This window comes from Lontra canadensis, unplaced genomic scaffold, assembly GCF_010015895.1.
Source record: "Lontra canadensis isolate GAN:19392208 unplaced genomic scaffold, GSC_riverotter_1.0 scaffold9, whole genome shotgun sequence".
NCBI lineage: Eukaryota > Metazoa > Chordata > Mammalia > Carnivora > Mustelidae > Lontra > Lontra canadensis.
In genome coordinates, this window is record NW_022631003.1 from 11142670 (window position 1) to 11163406 (window position 20737).

The 20737-nt window shown below is 33.8% G+C and overlaps 1 protein-coding gene across 10 annotated transcripts in view; it reads right to left on the reverse strand.

Annotated features, from left to right (window-relative positions):
* Positions 1-20737, reverse strand: part of CNOT2 (CCR4-NOT transcription complex subunit 2) — a 119320-nt gene that overhangs the window by 18215 nt on the left and 80368 nt on the right. For 7 of the 10 annotated variants that reach the window (XM_032854807.1, XM_032854811.1, XM_032854808.1 and 4 more), the window contains 4 exons: positions 16325-16391; positions 6040-6187; positions 5116-5298; positions 2701-2780 (listed from right to left, as the gene is read on the reverse strand). In XM_032854807.1, coding sequence (XP_032710698.1) covers positions 2701-2780; positions 5116-5298; positions 6040-6187; positions 16325-16391 — 478 coding nt within the window. The remainder of the gene's footprint in view (positions 1-2700; positions 2781-5115; positions 5299-6039; positions 6188-16324; positions 16392-20737) is intronic. The other 3 variants (XM_032854812.1, XM_032854813.1, XM_032854815.1) reach the window with 3 other exon arrangements.

The following is a 20737-nucleotide window of genomic DNA, read 5'->3' on the forward strand; positions in this document are numbered from 1 at the left end:
AGCCTGGCACCCAGATTCTACAAACATTTTAAAGAGATTATTGAAGACCAACCATAATGTAATTTGAAATGACAGTATCTTCTTCCTAAATAATACCCAGCACTGTACTAGATATGTGTAGGTGATCAGGTGAACTGATCTCACACAAAAGAATTTCATGAATAATTCAGTAAAGCAGTATGTAGCTAGCATAAAAAAATCTCAAATCCTAGTGACTTAAGACAGACAATAAGGAGTAAGGTGGGACATTATTTCCCTGAGAAGGGTGGCCTTCTAAAGTTATAGCTTATCAGCTAACAAAAAAAAAAGACTGTTGTGATGTAATCGCTCTTTTCATTATATCCAGAGACAGAGGTAGTATCTGGATGCTTGGAGCTTTAGTCATACACAGGTATGATAATGACAGTGCCTCTTGCAAATGACCAGAATCTTATCTGAAACACAGGCAGTGGAAGCAGAAACTCTAAGGATTTCTGTCCTGTGACCTACCTGTCCCATACACAAATGTGTGTCTGCATGTATATGTGTGTTTTACAGTTGGGAAATATAAGTAGGATTGTATAGACCAGGTTATAAGCAGGGTTCCCATGTCTGGCAGGTGTGTGGAAAGCATGGGAATATGATACAAAGTCCAGAAGTTTATATTACTTATTACATAGTAGGCGCTCAATAAATAGATATTAAATGAATAAAATTACTGTTCATTTTAATTGAAAAAAAATTGGCTCACTTCCATTTAAAAATTAAAATTTAACCCAACATTTCTACTTTGCCTGTTTTATTTTTTAAAGATTTTATTTTTTTTAGTAATCTCTACACCCAATATGGGGCTCAAACTCACAACCCCAAGGTTGAGTCACATGCTCTACCACCTGAGCCAGCCAGACGGCCCTTCTATTTTGCCTATTTTAATTTTCTCCTTGATTTCTTCTCAACTTTTGTTATTCTATTATTCTTACAATCTTACATTCTTAATTTTTGAAGAATTTAATTTCCTACCTTAGTTCTAGCCTGTATTATAGCTTTTCTTTAATCTTTGTCTAATGTTTTAGTGTTTTATAGCATTTTCAATTTATTTGGCCTTTCAGTTTTTAACTTTTCTCCAAGTTCCATAATTAGAAGAATCTCAGAAACTAATTATCTCAAGATTACTTTGTTGATAGAAAAACAAAACACTCTATTAACATTCCAAGTTAAGTTTCAATTTAAAAATATGAGAAGTAAAATATAAAATCATGCCCACTATTTCTAAATCAATTGTAGTTTATGAACTTTTAAAAAGATACTACTACATAAAAAGACAACAGAAATTTATAGTGTTTCAAGTTATAAAAGTAATCTTACTTGAATTATTATAGTTACACAGTTATAAATTAACTAGAAATGCTGAATATATATTAACTTTTAACACACATCTTCAGGTCCTGTAAGATGGAATTTAAAATGGTCATATTATCGGAGAATAATTTTAACCTAAAATTAGTTAGTAAACCCCCAAGTTATATTTTTAGGTAAAGACTTGGAAACAATTTCTCTAAAAATAGTTAAAATTTACTTAAAACTGAATTTTAGAAATAATTTAAAAATTTATGGAAGTGTATGAAACCATAATTCAGAATATAAGATGGCATTCTCAGACACATTGTTACTTTATGATCCATTCAGGAAAAAAAGAATAACTTGTCAATTAAACTATGATACATAGCCTGATTTCAGAGATGATATGAAAAAAGTGTGCATTTCAGAAACAATAGGAATATGGTACTTCATAGCATTTTAACACCTTGAACACAAAACTGTAATTTTTAAATGCTAAAATTTGGAATTTTAAAGTCTCATTTGATCAATCTATGCTGCTAAACATATAATAACACTTAAAAATTAAAAGCTTAGTCACAAATGACATTTCATTACTAAATCCTGTCTCCTGCTTCCACATATGCTACATTCCACTGATCATTCTTTCCCTTCCATTTCCTTTATGTATAGATCTCTCTGAATGATCACATTCATTATTTTTGCTCCTATGGCCATACAACATCCTTTATATCTTTTCTCAGGAAAGGGTCTGGAGGCAAGGGTGGAAGAGGGTGAAACCTGAAGCAGAATAGAAATAAAGCCTCTTGTTCTCTTTCTCTGAAGCAGTTGATAAAAGAAATAAACCAACAGACCACAGGAATTCAAAATCAGAATTCTATGTAATTAAAATTTACACATAAAACTGGATAAAAAAAACCCCCAAGGGTTAAATGCCAATTATTAAAATTATTAAGAAAAAATTGTTAAGTGCTCCAATATAATTTTAGAGGTTTCTTCAGTCTAGGTCTCTATAGCCAGAATACCATACCACTCAATCTAATTTAGACTGCAGTGACAGGACTGAAGCTAGAAAATGCTCTTGAAGCAAAAGATATTCTGAGGCAATAGACTAAATTAATGTTTAGGCTTTCTCTAGGTGTTAAGTAAATAGTCCTAAAGTTATAACATTACGCTATTACCATATCAAGTGAAAAAATATATTTAAATATCTCTCAACTATTCACTGTATTAAATCCTATTCCTGTCAAATCCTCACTAAATTAAATTCTACCAGTTTAACACAAAAATCCTCTAATATTTTAAGACCAGTATGTTGAATTGCTTTATATTTCAAAGATCTACCATATTTTTTATAGGTTACTACCTCCAGAATAAGCTTACCTGTTCCATTAAAAATGTTACTTGATAAGGAGTTATTCATTCCAAATGCCTGATTCCTGTTCATTCCAAATCCAGACATACTGGGTACATAGAAAATAATTTTAGATATACAGTAAGAACACTAACTTTTAGATGAAGAAAAACAAAAGTGTATACTTTTGATCTCCTCATATAAAACAACAGTATGTTTTTAAAAACAAATACTAATTTTTTTTTCTGAGTTTAACCTTTATTTAAAAACCCTCCTGAAGTCCTTCCATGAATAACTGAGAACCAAAATGTCTTAAACAGATGATTTTAAAAACAAACAAACAAACAAACAAAAAAAGAATTTGCACATAAGCCTTGAGGAAAACAGAGATTAATAGTACTATTTTAGGTACTTGGAGAGTCAACTTACTGGATACACTGGCAGACGTAACTAACCTTAAAAACATGCAGTTTAGAGCGTAACTATTTTTCCTGAATACTTGTTTTCCTTCCACTACTGGTAAGTATACCATTTACCATTATCACTTTCCATAAAAGATCATCTTTCATACAGAGTTTTGCCCATCTAGAATCTAAATGCCTCATGGACAGGATCTATGTCATGGTCATCTCTGCATCCTCTGCCTTCATTGTTCAGGAGGATAAAACAGGCACTCAATAAATGTTTCATTTACCTGAATTAAATGGTGCTTTTCTTTAACTAAGTTTAGTGTTCTAAAAAAAATGTCATTCTAATCTAAATACAGTTTATCTTTCAGCTACCTAAAAGAAAAAGCAAATCTCTCCATAGAACCTTCCATTCTAAATTAATGCACAACTGGTACTTGATAAGTTACAAATGCCTCCTTTTTCTGCAAAAGGCTAAACATGAGAGAACAGAAACAAGTCTGAACTTAAAGCAAAGCCAGAAGTAATTAAGAATGTCAAAAACAGCTATTAATGCAAATTCTACAATGAAAGTATGCAACTTTAACATTAAATAATCTGACAAAAGACAGTGTTATCAGTGTTACGAATAGGGTTAAACTGTTTGTGGAAATGATGGGGTTTTTTGGTTTTGTTTTTTTGTGTGTGTGTAACTTTGTAAAACTATGGCCAAACAATATTTTCACAAAACATGGAGCTAGTGAAACAACAATGCTCTGGAGAAGAGTAGGAAAGCCATTAGAAACACTTGTTTAATTAATAGCATGTTAGAATTGTTGATATAGGTACCTTCAAACACTGAAGGGATGAAAACATTCTATAACAAATACAAGTTATCAATAGTAATAAGCAGGGTTATAGAGACCCATGTTTCATTGACAATTTATAAATAATATGTTTTTTAGAAACAAAATGTGAAAAAATATGGTAAGGCAAAAATTTAAATACACATTCAATGAACAATACTACAAGAAAAGATGTGATAAAGTCCAAGAAGTATATGATTAGGAAGCTATTAAGTAGATAAGAATTTTGATGATCCTTTACAAATAGTAGTTATTTTTAAAATTAAGAGTAGTAAATTATTAAGAGAAATACTCATAAATCTAAATAAAAGAACTAGAGCTCATGGGATAAAGATCAAACAGGAAATGTGCTAATAACCTATTTTTAATCCACATTTTACAAGCAGTAGATGAAAGAAAGTGAATTAAATGGGTAGGATGATAGCAAATAGATCAAGATCCTTTTTCCTCATACAGTTCCCCATTTAAAAAAAGGGGGTGAAAAAAATTGACAAAATTAAACACAATTTTTTCAAGATACAAAGCCTTACACTGCATTACTCTCATATAAATTACCCGAACAGCTTAAAAATCCTAATAAAATGGACAACTGGTCTTCATATTGTCATTATCACTTGCACAGTAAACATATGCAAATGGAAGTGCAAAAAGGAGTGAAAAAACACAACAGCTTATCTTATTTTAAATCCCAGAACATGACACTATTTTCGAATATTGTAAATGTAGTCTTAAAAAGTCTTTGGTCATTAAGTCTCCAAAGCACAAAACTGAATTTCAGTTGAAAGAGTACTAAACCAAAGCATAAGTAAAGCAAGGCAGTAATAGTCAAACATATCCACACTACTGTTCATAAGTCTGGAACTCTTACACGTAAGTGGCCAGCCTTTTAACCGACAAAGGACATAAGCACAAAAATTTGCCTAGTGGCAACTTAAGAACAATTCTTTTCTAACAATAACAAAAACCTCTAATGTGCTTTCCAAAATCAAACTAACTTTCAAAGGAGTGTCTTTAAGTTTGGGGAGACTGAAGTTGTAACATGTAACAGAAAGAGAATCTTTGGTCATAAAAATATGATGAAACAAACTTATGAGACAGAAGCCAAGACTCAAGAACAGAATGTTGAGTATGAGAAGGCGAATTTGAAAATATCCAGAAAAACAATGACACACAGTATCAATAAACATCTTACCTGTTCACAGTAAAAGGCTGTCGAGAAGGCTGCTGCTTTGGCATACATATTATGCTTGGCGAGCTTCTGTTGGGGCTACCTAACCCTGAACTGCTCATGCTATTTGTCCTGCTAGGAATTCCAATGCCCTGACCAACCTGGGAGTGGTTCATCATATTCCTAGGATTCATAGGCAAAATACCCCTGAAAAAGAAGTCCATTATACTAAATAAGCTCTCTACAATCACTCATTAAAATTCTCTGTAAATAATCAATTGGCCTAACCCCAGAACCTCAAATATACTTTCAAATTACACCACTAATTTTCATTAATTTAATTCTTTTGTCTGGTCATTCTAGCTCTTTGAAAAGTCAAACAAACCAACAAGAAATCGGGTAAATTATAGCAGAACTAGTATAAGGTGATATTTAAGATGAGAAAACTATTGGTGTGACTAGGACATAAAATAATACAAATGTATTTCATGCATTTACTTAAAATAAGTTCATTCCAAATGTATGTCATTCTATCTTCTTCAAACTAATATGCATCATCTCTGTAATCAATCTTGTTTTATTTTACTCACTAGAGCAATGTATGTGTGTTGAGGGAGCTATAATCATAATTATCTGAGGAATGATTTTAAATTGCACATCATCTTTTGAGGAAGAGCTGACTTCTGAAAAAGCTCCCCAGGTGGTGATTAACCCTTGATACCCACCCCGCTGACAACCAGTATGCTAGAAGCATGATAAAAACATCTTACACTATCCTTATCAATTTGCAGTGAAATAAAATGAGCATAGGGTATTAACTTTCTTTTCCTCAGTGAAAGGCACTGAGCCAGAAAAATGAAATAATTAGTTATCTTATTAAAAAACTAAAATGCTTGCTTACTCTACAAAGATACATTTTGAGAAATATTCTGGTCCATCAATAAATACCTGCTTGGAGATGGAGGCGTGTGAAGTGACATTGTTGGTACCCCTGTTGTTGGCGTGACGTGGCTCGGTAACTGAGTGCCTTGTGATAAGCTGCGATTTAACTGAGGGGTATTGTTGCTCATCCCCCTCATTGGAAGGCCTAGTGCACCTATTAAAAAAATTCAGAAGAAGGAAATTCATTGCCATCAGGAATGAAATTGTTATCCATCTTCTGGAGTTGGCAATTTAAAACATTTTTAAATGACCTAACATGTAATATAGTATGCAAATTTTTAATGGATATATTCAATTCACTCCAAATGGACTCTGATTTTAACAAAAATGTTCTAATCTGAAATTTAATATTAAGAGTGGATATTGCCTTCATATTTCTATCTTCTGTTCATATTTCTATTTTACAATAAACTATGTCTGCCAATGGTTTTAACAAATTAGATGACTTGTTTCAATGAAAACATTTTGTACAAATATGGCTTTAAGAAATTTGCAATCTTGTGTTTTTATGTTTTAAAATCATAACTGAGGTACACAGACATTTAACCCCACTTTGCTGAAGTAGTTTTGATTTTTATATGATCCTTTTAAAATGCATTTAAGAAATCTCTACTACTATTTATACATACGTATTTCTCAACATTATAATTTTTTACAAACCCAACATAAAATGTCAGCAACTGCTAAAAATCTCAACCTGATACTATAAGAGACAGGAATTTAAAACATTTAAGTTTTCAAAGTATAGCAACCTTCCATTTATCTAGTACTCCTGGGGAGAGATGCAAAAGAATGGATGTGTTCCAATAGGTATATTTTACAGACTACTTAAGTTTCACCATTCAGATATAAAACATAAAAAAAAATTGGGATAAATATTTCAAATATGTATGATATATTTCCTTTTATTAATATGAAATATAAATTACTGATTTCTTAATGATTCATAAATGCCATGGATATCTAATATTCTAGATCTTTAGATATCCTTCCTACCCCTTTCATCCCTCACAGTAAGGATGTCCAGCTGTCACCAGTTATCATATCTGCCTATGGATGCCTCCACTTCCTGACCCACCCTCTTCAGTGCTTTCTGTTTCTAGTCAGTTGTGAAACAGCCTATCAATCAACAAAACTTACTCCTAACCGGAAGTTAAATAAAAGTGGTAAGATGAAAAGCAAATGAATACATAGTTACTTTAGTGCTAGGGATTTAAAGTGACTTTTTTCTTCCGTTTCTGATCTAATTCCAAAAGCAAGAATTTCAAGGACCTGAGTATTTTGAAACTGTGACCTCCAAAAACTGGTGTGTATATATATGTTCTGAATGGTTTACTTCAAGTACTTTTGTAACATTTACCTTTGGCATAACAATGTCATACCTAACCTAAGGACAGCAGTGGGCCACAAAAATACCACTGGAATCTGCCAGCCATGGTACTCAACTTATAGTCTACCTTTGCTTCTCAACTGAATGAACCCAATAAATCCAACTCAATGTAGCTACTATGTTCTGTGTACTAGGTGTACTCCTTTCAGTCAGGTTCCACTAGGACGAGAGGTTAGTTCTACCTTTCTTTCAATGACAGGAAGGGAATGAACTGGCCTAGATTATATGCTGGTTTAGTTCATCATATGTATGTCTGGTCCCTACAAGTTTCGTGACCGTGAATGCACCACTAGGTGCAAATGAGTTCTCTGAATCTGGGACACAATAAGGAAAAATGAGATGAAAAATTAGCCATATAAGATTCTTCAGAAGAAATCAGTCTTTCTCTTAAGCCACTCTAGTTTTCCTGATTGCCCTCTAGATGCTCCCACAGTGAACCACCAAAGTGATACTTTTCATATGCATTCAATAAACATTTAATGAGTGCCTACTATGTGCCAAGCACTGTGCTAGCTGCTGGGGATACAGCAGTGAACAAGACAGAAAAGCTCCTACCCTTGGGGAGTTTATATCCTTCTCCCCAAATAATGCTGTCCTAAAATCAGCAACAGCTGCGAATTAACCACAGGAATGTGTTTCACACAATTACTGACCACACCAAGAAATATACAATTTTAGAGCCAGAAGGGACCTTAAAGATCACCTAGTCCAATGTTCGCATTTTACAGATGAGGAATCTGAGCCTCAGATGAGTTAACTGCCTTCTCCAAGGTGACACAAAGAACCAAGACTAGAATTTAGATCTCTTAACTCCTAGTGTTCTTCACAGCAGCCTTATGGGAGCCTCACAGAACACTAAGTGATCACCCTTTGTGTCTACCAATTTGTAACACCTCTTGCTTATTTTATGTTTTCTCTTGCTTTCTTTTTCTTTTTTAAAATATTTACTTCAAATTTTTTTCTAAACCTCCATTTCCTGGTCTCTTCCCTCCATTTTCCTTCTCCCTTTCTTGTTTATACCTGTTCAAGTTTTCTTTCTCCTAATTTTACTTTCCCTTTCCTTTTCACTCTCATAACTTTATCATTTTAAATAAATATACACTTCCCAAAAATCTAGTACCCTCTGGCTGTTTTCTAATAATCAATGCCTTACAAAACTCATTGAGATTTACTTTAATCCTTCATATACATATTATTCTATGTTGTATTATGAAAATCTAGAACTTCAGAGTAACTAGAGATTATCCGTAGCAAAAAACTTTTGGAGATGAAAACAAGAATGTATGATTATTTATGTAATCAATTAGGGACTGGCAAATGAGCTCATTTATAGTGCTGAGAATGGAGGAAGACAGTATGAAATAAACTCAAAGATTAGTGTCTACTTTTATTTTTCCTTCAACACTCGATTTCATAAAACAGCTAATAATAAATTCAAACAGTCTGAACTGCATTTTGTTGAACTAGGGAGGTATGAAAAAAAGGAGTACATCAATTTCAAACAGGATCATCAAGATTTAAATACCTTAAAAAGCTAGTCCAAATTCAATTAAAAACCGAATTCTTTTAAAGCATGAAGAGTATCACTGATAGGAACATACAAAGATTTATTTTTAGGAAACAAAATACACTAAATCTTTAAATTTGAGTTACTTGAATCTAACAATTATAATTGGGTAAGGTCAAAGACAGAACTTTACTCTTTTAGTAATATATTTAGAAACAATCACAGAAAATCATCTCCAAAATATTTTACCAAGAAGAAGACATGCAAGCCAAAAGAGAATACCAGGGGGAAAAGACTCATAAAAAAATCCGGCATAAAATAATCACAACAGGTAAAAAATATAAATGAGGAATAAATGTTGAACAAAAAAGCTAAAAAGTAGCTAAAAAGGTTATAGTTCTGAATCAAATTTTTCCTTCAACCGGACAAACTGCTAATGAAGAATAATACAGTATTAGGAGAAATATATGAACATACTCGAAGTAGATTCCTACCTCTAATTTGGCAGGGTGCTAAACAGAGAATGAACTGAATTAATTGACCATTTTTCAGAAATCCAAAGGAATAGGATCTAAGAAATGCTTCCATGAATTATTCCCACCATACAAACTGATTAACAGCACATCCCTTAAATATCTTATGCCTTCTTTATTCAATCTTTTGCTAAAAACAATATTAATAATATAAGTTATAAGAAAAAATCCAATCACAGCAACCAAATCCTTGAATACTCAAATCAAGTCTCCTGAAGGAGAAAGTCCCTAACTGCTGCCAAAGGGCTTAAAGCACACACTCCCCCTTCTATTTATTTCCAAAGCAACTAGTTTATCCTAGGAACCCACTGTCCTGTCCACACTGATGAACAACTAAACCTTCTAACCTCCAACCTGTCCTCACATCTTACTCCAATCTGCCCCGTACTCAGCTGCTTAATCTTCTCTGTAACATTTTTTAAGTATTTTCCTTCATTAAAATCAAAGGATTTTAGAGATAGAAAAGTCTCCAGAGATCATCCAACTAAGTTACAGATAAAGAACATCAAGAATTAAGTTACTTGCCAAAAATCACAATGAAGAATAAAAGTAACAATCCAATTTCTTAACTCTTATTTTCATCCTTTTTCCGACCAACTACTTTCCACTTCTTATCGTAGTTGCTAACTTTTACATCACCTGTGGAACACTAATGTCGGGTCCCACGCCTAGAAATTGTCATTCAGTCTGAACGCTGGCAATTCATGACTAGAGAGATTAAAAAAAAAAACAAAAAACTCTCCAGGTGTTTTTAGGGGTATAGCCAGAGTTAAGAACCACTGCCCATTAATATTATATTCAATCACAGTTTAGTCTTTTAAACTTCTCTGTCAGGACTGAAAAGATTCTTCTAATCTCTGGGGTTTTTGTTTGTTTGTTTGTTTGTTTGTTTGGATCCTAGCTTTACTGAGATAGAACTGACATATCTCTTCCTAATTAATATTATACTCACTCCAATATAAGCTCTTTTTATATACCACATATTTTACTTACTATCTTCCTCCTTTCCCTGGTCCTCTCTCCAAATCTGTCCCTGCACTTTTATTTGTATCTGTCTCCTCACCTGGAATACTTCCCCTTCTCTCATCCTATAGAAATACAGAAGAGTATCTTTAAAAAAAAAAAAAAAAAAAAAAAATCATGATGCAGCTGTTTACACACAGCACATGTTTAGTGTGCTCTGATGAATATGGGAGAGACCACTAACTCAGATGTGAAAGTAAAATGGATTTGGAATCAGAAAATGTTTCCTGGAGGACATAGTATATGAATTAAATAATGAAAGAGACCTAGTCAGGTACTTGGTGGTGGTGATGAGAAGGGATCAGGAAGGTAAAAATGTTGAAACAGCTGAGACTGAAAATGGCAAGATAAAAGAAGAGAAGGACAAGTGATATGCCTGGGGGAGGAGTGAGTTTGCTTTTGAGTACTAAGGGATGTACATGACAAGATACATGGATGGAGTTAACCGGCTTCAACATCCTCAACTAGGAAAAGCTGATGTTATGTTAGAACTGGGAAAGAGTACCTGCAAACGCTTGGGTAGATCTTTACAGCAAATGGCACTCTACCTATAGAACATCCATGTGAAGCTCCTAAGTATAGTTTGTACTCCTCAACCTAAGTTGCCATTACAGATTCATGTCACCCATTCACCAAGTAATGCAGATCTCAAACCTAAGAAATCCTAAGTCTCTCTCTTTCATATCCTCTACCACCAAATAATATTAGCTCTACCTCTGAAATATCCCAAATCTGACCACTTCTTAACACCTCTACCCGCAGTCCACATCACCCTATTTTCTTGCCTAGACTACTGAAGCATTAGCCTAGTCTTGCTCTCTCTTATTATATGTCCTAGTCCATTTGCTACAGAGCAAAGTGGTCTTTTTAAAATGAAACTGTATCTTAAAATCCTTCCCGTTAAACTTAGAATAAACCCAAATTCTTTACCAAATCATTACAAGACTCCATGATCTGACACCTGGTACTCCATTAACCTTATGCTTTCTTTGTTCACTATACTAGCCTTCTCGCTCTTCCTGTAATACATTCAGTTCCTTCTTGCTTTCTCATGAGTAAGCACTTTCCCATTTGCTGTTGTCTGTACCTAAAAACCTCTCTATCAGATCTTTCCAAAGATTTCCCTTTCTCAACACTGAGGTTTTCATTCAAATACCACCTCCTCAGAAGATAGCCTCTTTGTCTGCTCAATCCCTTAATCTGACTTGATTTTTATAGTATTTACTAGAATCATCTTATTTACTTAGTTATCTGCATGATTATTCTTTCTTCATTAAAATGTAAGCTCCAAGAAAACAAGATCTTTGATTATTTGCCATTCTCTTAGCTCTTGGAATAGTATTTCACTCATGGTAGAGGTAGCTAACTAAATACTACCCTAATGCTCTGGTCAGTAGACCCTTGAAATCTGTGGATTTAAACATCTGTTGTTTCTACTATGTGCTAATGGCCCTCTAGGATCATGACATTCAGTAAGCAGTATGTACGATCCAGGTTTCAAAGAAACTTCTGTTCTCATGTTAACACAGTTACACTTACTAGGTAATGTAATCCTGGCTCTACTACTTACTGCCTGTAAAACCTTGTGCAAATCCCTTAACCTCTTTCGGGATAGATGTGAAGATTAAATGAACTGATTCACATAAAATATTTAAAATAGCACCTGACACGCAGTAAATACATAATTATTAGTCTTGGGGAAGTGGCTGGGGTGGAATGTGAAAAATGCCTATGCAAAAAAAAAAAAAAAAAAAATAGAGTAAGTCAACAGGTGGTCCTAAAGGTGAAGGTGAAGATTACAGTCTAATGAACTAATGGTTTTCACCAGAAAATCACTGTTTTCTATGGGAAAACTGTATGCTATAGCTCTGTTCTTGACCTTGGAAAGTGGTAAAAATCTTGAGAAATGTCCCACAGTATTGTAAAGACTGTACTTGAATGAAATCAATCAACAGCCTAGTTAAGTTTCCCTTGCCTTGATAAACCAGACCACTCCCAAATCTACCCCATGCTGTGGGTGTTGTTTCCACTACTAGAACAACCTTATCCAGTCTCTTCAAGGCCAATGACAAGCATGACTTCATCCGTAAATCCTTTCCTGATTATTCTCCAAAATATGTGATTACTACCACCTCTGAAATGTCCAGAAAACTCTACCACTTCCTTTGCTCTGTAGGAAAATAACTTGTGCACTTATCTACGTTACATGTAGGAACCATATCTTGCTCATCATGCATTCAATAAACATTTCTGAGCGCCTGTCATGTACAGAATACTAAGGATACAAAAGCAAAGGAAGACCTGCAATGAACAAACGTGGCAACAGAATAGCAGTATGTATTCTGTACAGGGACGGCAGGAAAGAGCCTCTACCACTATGCAGCATAATGCCATTATATGGTAAGCACTCAGTAAGTATCTATTAAACTCCTTTTTGAAGCTTTTCCTTACCACTGTAGCTCACTGTGCTCTTCTCTCTAAACCCTAAGTCTGTCCAACCAATTCAGTAGGATACCTTTCAACCTATGTATCAACACTGTAGGCGGTTATAAACATTTTATATACAAATGTCTTGACCTCCCAAACTAATACCGTGTGCTTCTTGAGAGCAAGAACTCCCAGAATATTAATTCAAGTATCTATTAAATGTTCCTATAATTTCTTGAAGCTACTAAAATCTGTCACTGGCCTAACCACACTATCAGTAGCATCACTTCTGAATCACCCCACCTGTGCTCTGGTTCTCCACAAAACTCATTTCAGTGTTGTTAAAAGAGGAGGCCAAATAAATGTTGCTAAGTGTGAGAATATGCCACTGCTCTCAAGCTGGGAGTCCAGATCCCAGAAAGACAAGTTTCTTTCTTTCCCCAGCTAGATGACTGGGTCCTCTGAGAGTTCAGGTACAAGTGCGTTATCATGGATTCATCCTGACGGCTAGTTAACCTATGTGCCTATAAGACAGTAGGCATGCAGGAAGCACTCAGTAAATAATAGTTGCCCTTTTCTCCAAAACTCTAAGGCTCTAAATCCTGTTGGTAAAAAAGTAAAAGTGACCCCAACTTTATTACCACTTAATTTTAATGCACTGAATATCAAGGAGAGATTAAATTCCTGGTTCCCAATTAATTCTGATCTAGTACAAGCTTTGGGGAGCCAAAGGGGTCTTTAAACTTATAAGGTACACCTAAAATCTTATGCACACTTGCAAAGAAAACAAGTAGAAAACATCATGTAACTTGAATGTAAGATTTTGTTCAATGGCTTCTATAGTTATCATTTGGTGCACTGTATTCACATGAATGTCTAGATGAAAAATCAGTTTCATACTTGGATACAACTGGACTATATGGGGATCTGTAATCATATAAGCCCCTAGTGCAGCACTTTCTAGGCACCCTTATATATCACACAATTACTTCCACCCAAATCTGGCAAAATCTAAGTTTCAGCAGCTCTGTATCCATTCCAAGAGGAACGTCCTCCCTTGTTTAATCTCAAGAACACAAAACAGATAGTAGACCCCTATTTTAATGGTAAAAATTCCTACTGAACTTTGCCAATCTGAATACAGAGTTAATGGTAGTATTCAATACACTTGTGAAGTAAAAGAACATTCAGTTGTATCAAACCTAATGTACAATTACAATTTGTTGCCATAAGAATAACATCACTAACCTCTCCCACCTGCTATTCCTTCTACCTCTCCATCCTTTATGACAGTTAGCTCCTCCAGTTTTATCATTCTAATTTATACTACTGAAACCCGGACCCTCAAGTCCCACAGGGTAGCTGGTGCTCTCTCTGACAAGGTATATGTTCAGAGTACTCATCAGCTAACAGCTATTTGGCCCTAGGGTGTGTCCTAACAGATAGGAGAGACTGGGAATCCAGCCTTTGTCTTTTTTCATTAGTTGCAGTTTTCTACATCTGAACCCTGGAAAGGAGTAACTGTACCCTGACTTGACACATTTCAGTTCCAACTGACCTAAGATTCAATTTTTCTGTAGACTAATACCTACACTGTCAGTTAAAAGACTAAACTGTACATTGAAAATGCTGATTACAACTGCTACAGGAATACAGTCACTTAATATACTAAATTCCAAAAGGAAATTTATCTGTCATATGTGATTTCTTTTTAATCTGAATACCTTAAAATACTTTTTCTAATGAAAATAACTTTGCTCATTTACTAATCTTTGTATATCCCTAATAATCAGCACAATCATTTTACACAAATTAAGAAGCTATATCTAATACCAATAAAATAACTATATTTCAAACTTAACCCATTCCATATCTTAGCCCAATTACAATTTCACATTTGCAGGTTAAAAAATGACATCAGATTCTAGAAGTCCATATGGCTGATTATATTGTAAAATAATTGCCATCCTCCTTCACAAAATAACCTTAGCTTCTCAAATATAATTTTTCTCCATTCCATATCTATTTTCTGTTGCGATAAATTCTGGGTTTTAAAAAGAAAACAAAGGAAGTTCTTTGCAGTTACTCTATAGAAATAAAGGGTAGCTTTAAAATTACTAGGTATTTTCATAATAAGGGTTGCCCAGGAAGGTGAAAGTAGTAGGTTTCGTACTAAAACACAGGCTAAATGAAGCAAATAACTAGCTAATAATATCCCCTCAACAATTAGGATAAACATTTGTGAATAAATGAAGCAACACCTCTTTAATGCAATATAAAGCTTTTAAAAAATGTTTTCCACTTAATTAGAGGAAAACTGCTAATATTTGTAACCAATTAATGATTTTATTTACTAATGTGTTAACAAAATTGCACACCACAGCAAAATGAGGAGGAAGAAAAAAGTAGATGGAAGCTATATTTGTCTAACATAGTACATTTCTTCCCCCTATTAAGCTTCAAAATAAATCTAAAGAATAAAGTGGTCTGACAAACTATTCTGATACCTATCAAAACTTTATTTTATTATACTAGAAAAGGGTTCCAAATCAAATAACTGATTTTTATTTGAAGCTGGTTAAGATACTCAGTCATCAGATTGTTTTTTCCAGTTACTCTATGTCCTATAATCTTGGATGGGAATTTATATCCCTTTTAATACTCTCCTTCTGTTAACAGATGAGAGATCAGCAGTCTCTGACATTAACAGAGATAATAAAATCTTATTAATATTTAACAGTTTGGAAAATTAATGGAAAAAACAGGAAGATTTTATAACTTAGTTTTATAAAAATTTTATGTGATAATAATAGCAAACATTTATTGAGCGCTTACTATGCGCCAGGCACTGTGCTAAGCGCTATAACAGCATTACAGTACTTAAAAAGAAATAAAATCTTATATGTAGAAAAAGCATTAAACTGTGAGTCAAAAACATATATTCTATATCCAGATGAGCGAAACTAAAAGAAGAAATATTTGCTAAACAAAGAGCATTTTGCAGACTGTTAAGTAATGGTCCTTCATTAATAAAAAGGCCAAAACCACCCATTTAACTGACCAAACAAAAAGGTTTAACTTCCTCTAACTGAAAACATAGAGGAGGTCTATTTTTTTATTTGTTTAGCAAATTCTTCAAAAACATTGTACTGCAAAGGAACATACAGATACAAACGATGTAAAAATAACTTCCAGTCTTTCCTATACCCAAATAATAACAAATTTTGAATTAGAAAAGGTCTGAAATAATGAGGTTTTCCTATGTTAAGTGAAATAAGGAAAACTGAAAATTAAAAATCTTTCCTTTTAAATCCTAGAATTGACCCAGAAGGGGCAGCACTGGTTGTTCTTTATTTTGTAGCTATTTTTTTCCTTAAATAAAGCATCCCAGAATAAATACAAAATTCTTACTTTGTTGCCCGTATAAACTTGCCCCAAACTGAGACAGCTGACCTGATGTAGATGGTGATGCCAGCATCTAGAAACAAATTAATTATATTAGAGCATAAAGAAAGTACACAAGACAATACATTTACACGTTATGAATCTGTACAACACATAGTATGTGAGAGCCAAACCACATTTCCCATTCTTCAAAAAAACATAAAATAAAATAAACATAACATAAAATAAATTTACATAATTTATTTTAAATTAAACATAAAATTCTATGTTTCTTAAGAAAATATTACAATTGGATAAAATAAAAATGTACAAACAAAACTAATTTCTGATTACAAGGTTTCTTCTTTCAAGTTACTCTAAAGGAAACTATAGCAGCATCATTACTTCACTTAAAAAACAAAAAAAAAACAGGCTAACAAAAACATGAAGACAGTAACTCAAAAAGTTAGCCTCTATAAATTTAAATAAGTCTAATTATTGATCTTTAGATAATATATTAAGCTAAATTCTAAATTCAGTTTATGAAAAGTTGAAAATAAAGTTACCTGGACAAGTTTTGTTTTGTAAAAATATTACCCAACATTTATATATGCAAATAGTTTATGTATAAAATGGGTAGAAAAATCTAACAAACATACAATCATATAATAAATGGAGAGAAGACAAAATACCAAAGGACAAGTCAAAATTACTTACAAAAATATATAGATATGGTATATAATGTATACTGTTAGTGAGTGATGTGACTTTCATGGACTTTAAAAAAAATGTTTTATTTTATTTTTTATTTTTAAATATTTATTTATTTGACAGACAGAGATCCAAGTAGGCAGAGAGGCAGGCAGGGCGGGTGGGGCAGGTTACCTCCTAAGCAGAGCCCAATGCGGGGCTCGACCCAAGGACCCTAAGATCATGACCTGAGCCAAAGGCAGGGGCTTAACCCAATGAGCCACCCAGGTGCCCCTTTCATGGACCTTTTTTTTTTTTTTTTTTAAAGAACGAGAGGAGAGAGCACGAGAGGGGAGAAGTCAGAGGAAGAAGCAGGCCCCTTGCCGAGCAGGGAGCCCGATGTGGTACTAGATCCTGGGACTCTAGATCATGACTCTAGATCATGACTGAAGGCAACTGCTTAATCAACTGAGCCACCCAGGTGCCCCCTGATTTCATGGACTTAACAGTGCCTTTCAATTTATTGCATCAGCACCTTTTTTCCTAATAGAATACACATCTTTTTTGAGGGCATGTTATATTCATGGAACACGTTACCTATATTTTTTATTTCCTCAAAGAGACTGGCACTGCATGTGCAGTGCTATACACAAAGTAGATACTTAAACTGAGTTAAATTAAAGCACATACATGCAAATACATGCTTAAGTACTCTCTTATATTAAGTAACCACCAAGACAATTTAACTAAAGACTTGGGCCATGTCATCAAAATTTTCATACCCAGTAGAAGAAAAGAATGAATTATGCACCTAATTATACTCTAAGGCACAATGTGGTAAATCATCTGAAGTATCACAAAAGGAAAATAATTCTAAACCAGGGTGAGGTAACTGAAATATTTTACAGAGCAGTAACATCTGATAAGGAATCTTCCAGGCTGAGAATATGCAGTGAGTGTAAGTATGATAAAAGTTAGTGACATGATTGAATACAAACAAAATAAGAAAAATTAGTGAGAGGAGATGAGGCATACACCCCTATGAACATGTGGACATAACACAGAAGAATGGGAGAGAAAAAAGAGTATGCTGGGGCCAGATGTAAAGGGCAGATGACTACCAACTATGGCAGTAAAAAGAAAAAAGCAGTATTAAGGAAAGAAGTGACCTGATCAGGCTGTGCTTCAGGGAATTAATTCCAAAGCAAAACTGGATGGAAACGGGAAGACACTAAACCAGGACAGCAAAGGTGGAACTACAATAGAGGGGCCTTCTGGGGGTAGAAGCAACAGTATTTCAAGACCTGCTGAAACGGCTGAAGTTTAGGGAAAAGGAGGAGGGTAAGAATCACCAGACAGGGAACTCTTAGGGGCCACTTTGGTTTCCAGTGAAGAATTGTGCTGACATTGATCACTGGGAAAACAGAAGGAGAAATATTCAAACGAGAGGTTTTACAATACAAACTTCATGCTGTTTTCATGTCAAAATTCTAAGTTGTTGTTTTAAAAAACAGTGGTTTTAACAAATGATAGAAATCACTCTTCTGAGGTAGGGCCAAGTAACACACTACTTTAAAACTAAATAACAAACTTTCTAAAGAAGCATCAAACCTTATAAATACTCCTTTTCAAATACAGAGGGTACACAATCTAAACAATTAAACTGAAAGAATACACATTTGATGCCTGATCAAGTTCTTTTGTTAGATACAATCATCATTACTGTTAACCACGTAACTGGAAATATCTCAAGCACCTTAAAGACTCCTTTCCAAATTGCAAAAACAAGATCAAAGAAAATGTATAATATACAGTAAAGCTTTAGTTGGTGACAGAAGGCAAAAGGTTTATATAAAACACTTAAAATCATGATATTCTGTTATCATTGTTAAGTTACAAAGAAAGTAAAAGAGCAGGTTCCAAAAGAGACTAGCAAATGATTGTATGTTTTAGAATGATCCACAATGTGCACACTTTAGAATGGACCACTTAAAATTTTAATTTTCTCAGAAATTTATGTTTACTGAATATGTAAGTCCAAAGAACAGACATTTTAGTCTACTTTCTCACAAAGGTTATATATCCACAAGGAGTTACAGGTGTGCCAAGATAACAACCCTCTCAGCACTAGGAAGCGAAGAGAGGGAGGCACAACATGAAGGTAGAGAGGGCATGGCTCCCTGGGCCAAGTACTGGTGATCAGGAGGAGGAGAGTGACCCACTTACCAGTGTGACATAATAACTACTATCATTTTCTCTATGTGTGAGAGTACATGAGAAGGTTAGTGAACAATATTTTATAGGCGTATGAAAGTAGTTTGTTAAACTTCAGAGTTTATAGCCTTCAAAGCATCCATGTAAAATAAGCATTAATCACTTTTGCAAACAGATGTTAAAATGACTGCCTCAAAACATGTAAAAAAGGCAAATATATAATTTATTAAACCAGTTCCAAATGGTATACATTTTTAAACACTGAAAGCATGCTTCATGAAATATGTCAGTGCTAAAAATATATTTAACACACAATGAAGGAATGTGAATGGGATATAAATGCTAAATGAGAGGGCAAAGAAAATGCACAAGAAATGCACCATGGCACAGCAATAACTACAGTGAACAGACAACAGAAAACTTACATATTTACATACTAAAAGTTAATATAAAGATTAATTTCTTAGAGAAATATCAAAGCCTTAGATCAAGAGACACATTACAGTAGGAATGCAATATATGCTCAGTTTTGGAGTTAAAAAAAAAAAAAAAATTTAGGTCTGAATCCTGGTTCTGATACTTACCTAGGGGAGAGCCAGGCCTCTGTTTCTTTCCTGTAAGATGGAAATAATACTACCTACCAAATAGAGTTGAAGTGAAGATTAAATGGATAAGCTATGGCACATAGTATGTGCTCACTATATGGTAGCAGCTGCACTAATTTTCCTCCCAAAGAAGGACTTCTTTTAACAGCAATCAAAGGGTCATTCAACCTCTGGGGAATTTACTGCATAGTACCCTACATTTATACTAATTTTTGTCTAAGAAACTAAAGAAAGAAGTTCATCATCACAAATTTCAGGTAAAATAAGCAGAGCTTGTGATCCTTCATAGATGGGGGAAATGGCAGAAAAGAATTAAATGTTACATAATTAATAGAACGCTGAAGCCACCAAGGATACTATGTTCCCAATCCAAAACCATCATTTCAATTACACTCTTCCTCAGTTCTCAAACAGTCTATAAAATAAACTGCAGTCAGACAACAACAAAAACCAAGAAGCAACTAGAAGAAACAGTAATGTGATTCATGATTCATGATGATTCCATGATGACCCAACAAAAAGCCCACTTACCCTTGGTTTACTATACAGAATGTTAAGAAAAATTAGTAAGTTAGAAACTATTTAAAAAATTATTTCCACTGTTACTAGATACAACTCTGAAATCCATGACCAAAAAAAGTTTAAATTTTTTTTGTTTCATAAATATATATATATATATATATATATATATATTTGAAAACTTAATAAGCAAATCTGGGACCTGCCCTCAAACCATTAACAACACAAAGGTATCAATTATTCTGTGCTTTCCAATAGTGACCACTTCTCAATTATTCCCTCCAATAAATGTACCTTCAATCCTAAAACAGATTTTGGAAACATTAAAATCAGTCTAGTCAAAAAAGTATTTTCTCAATAACAAATTACTTCAAAATACAAGAAAGTTTGGTTAAATAAAAGTTCCCTGACC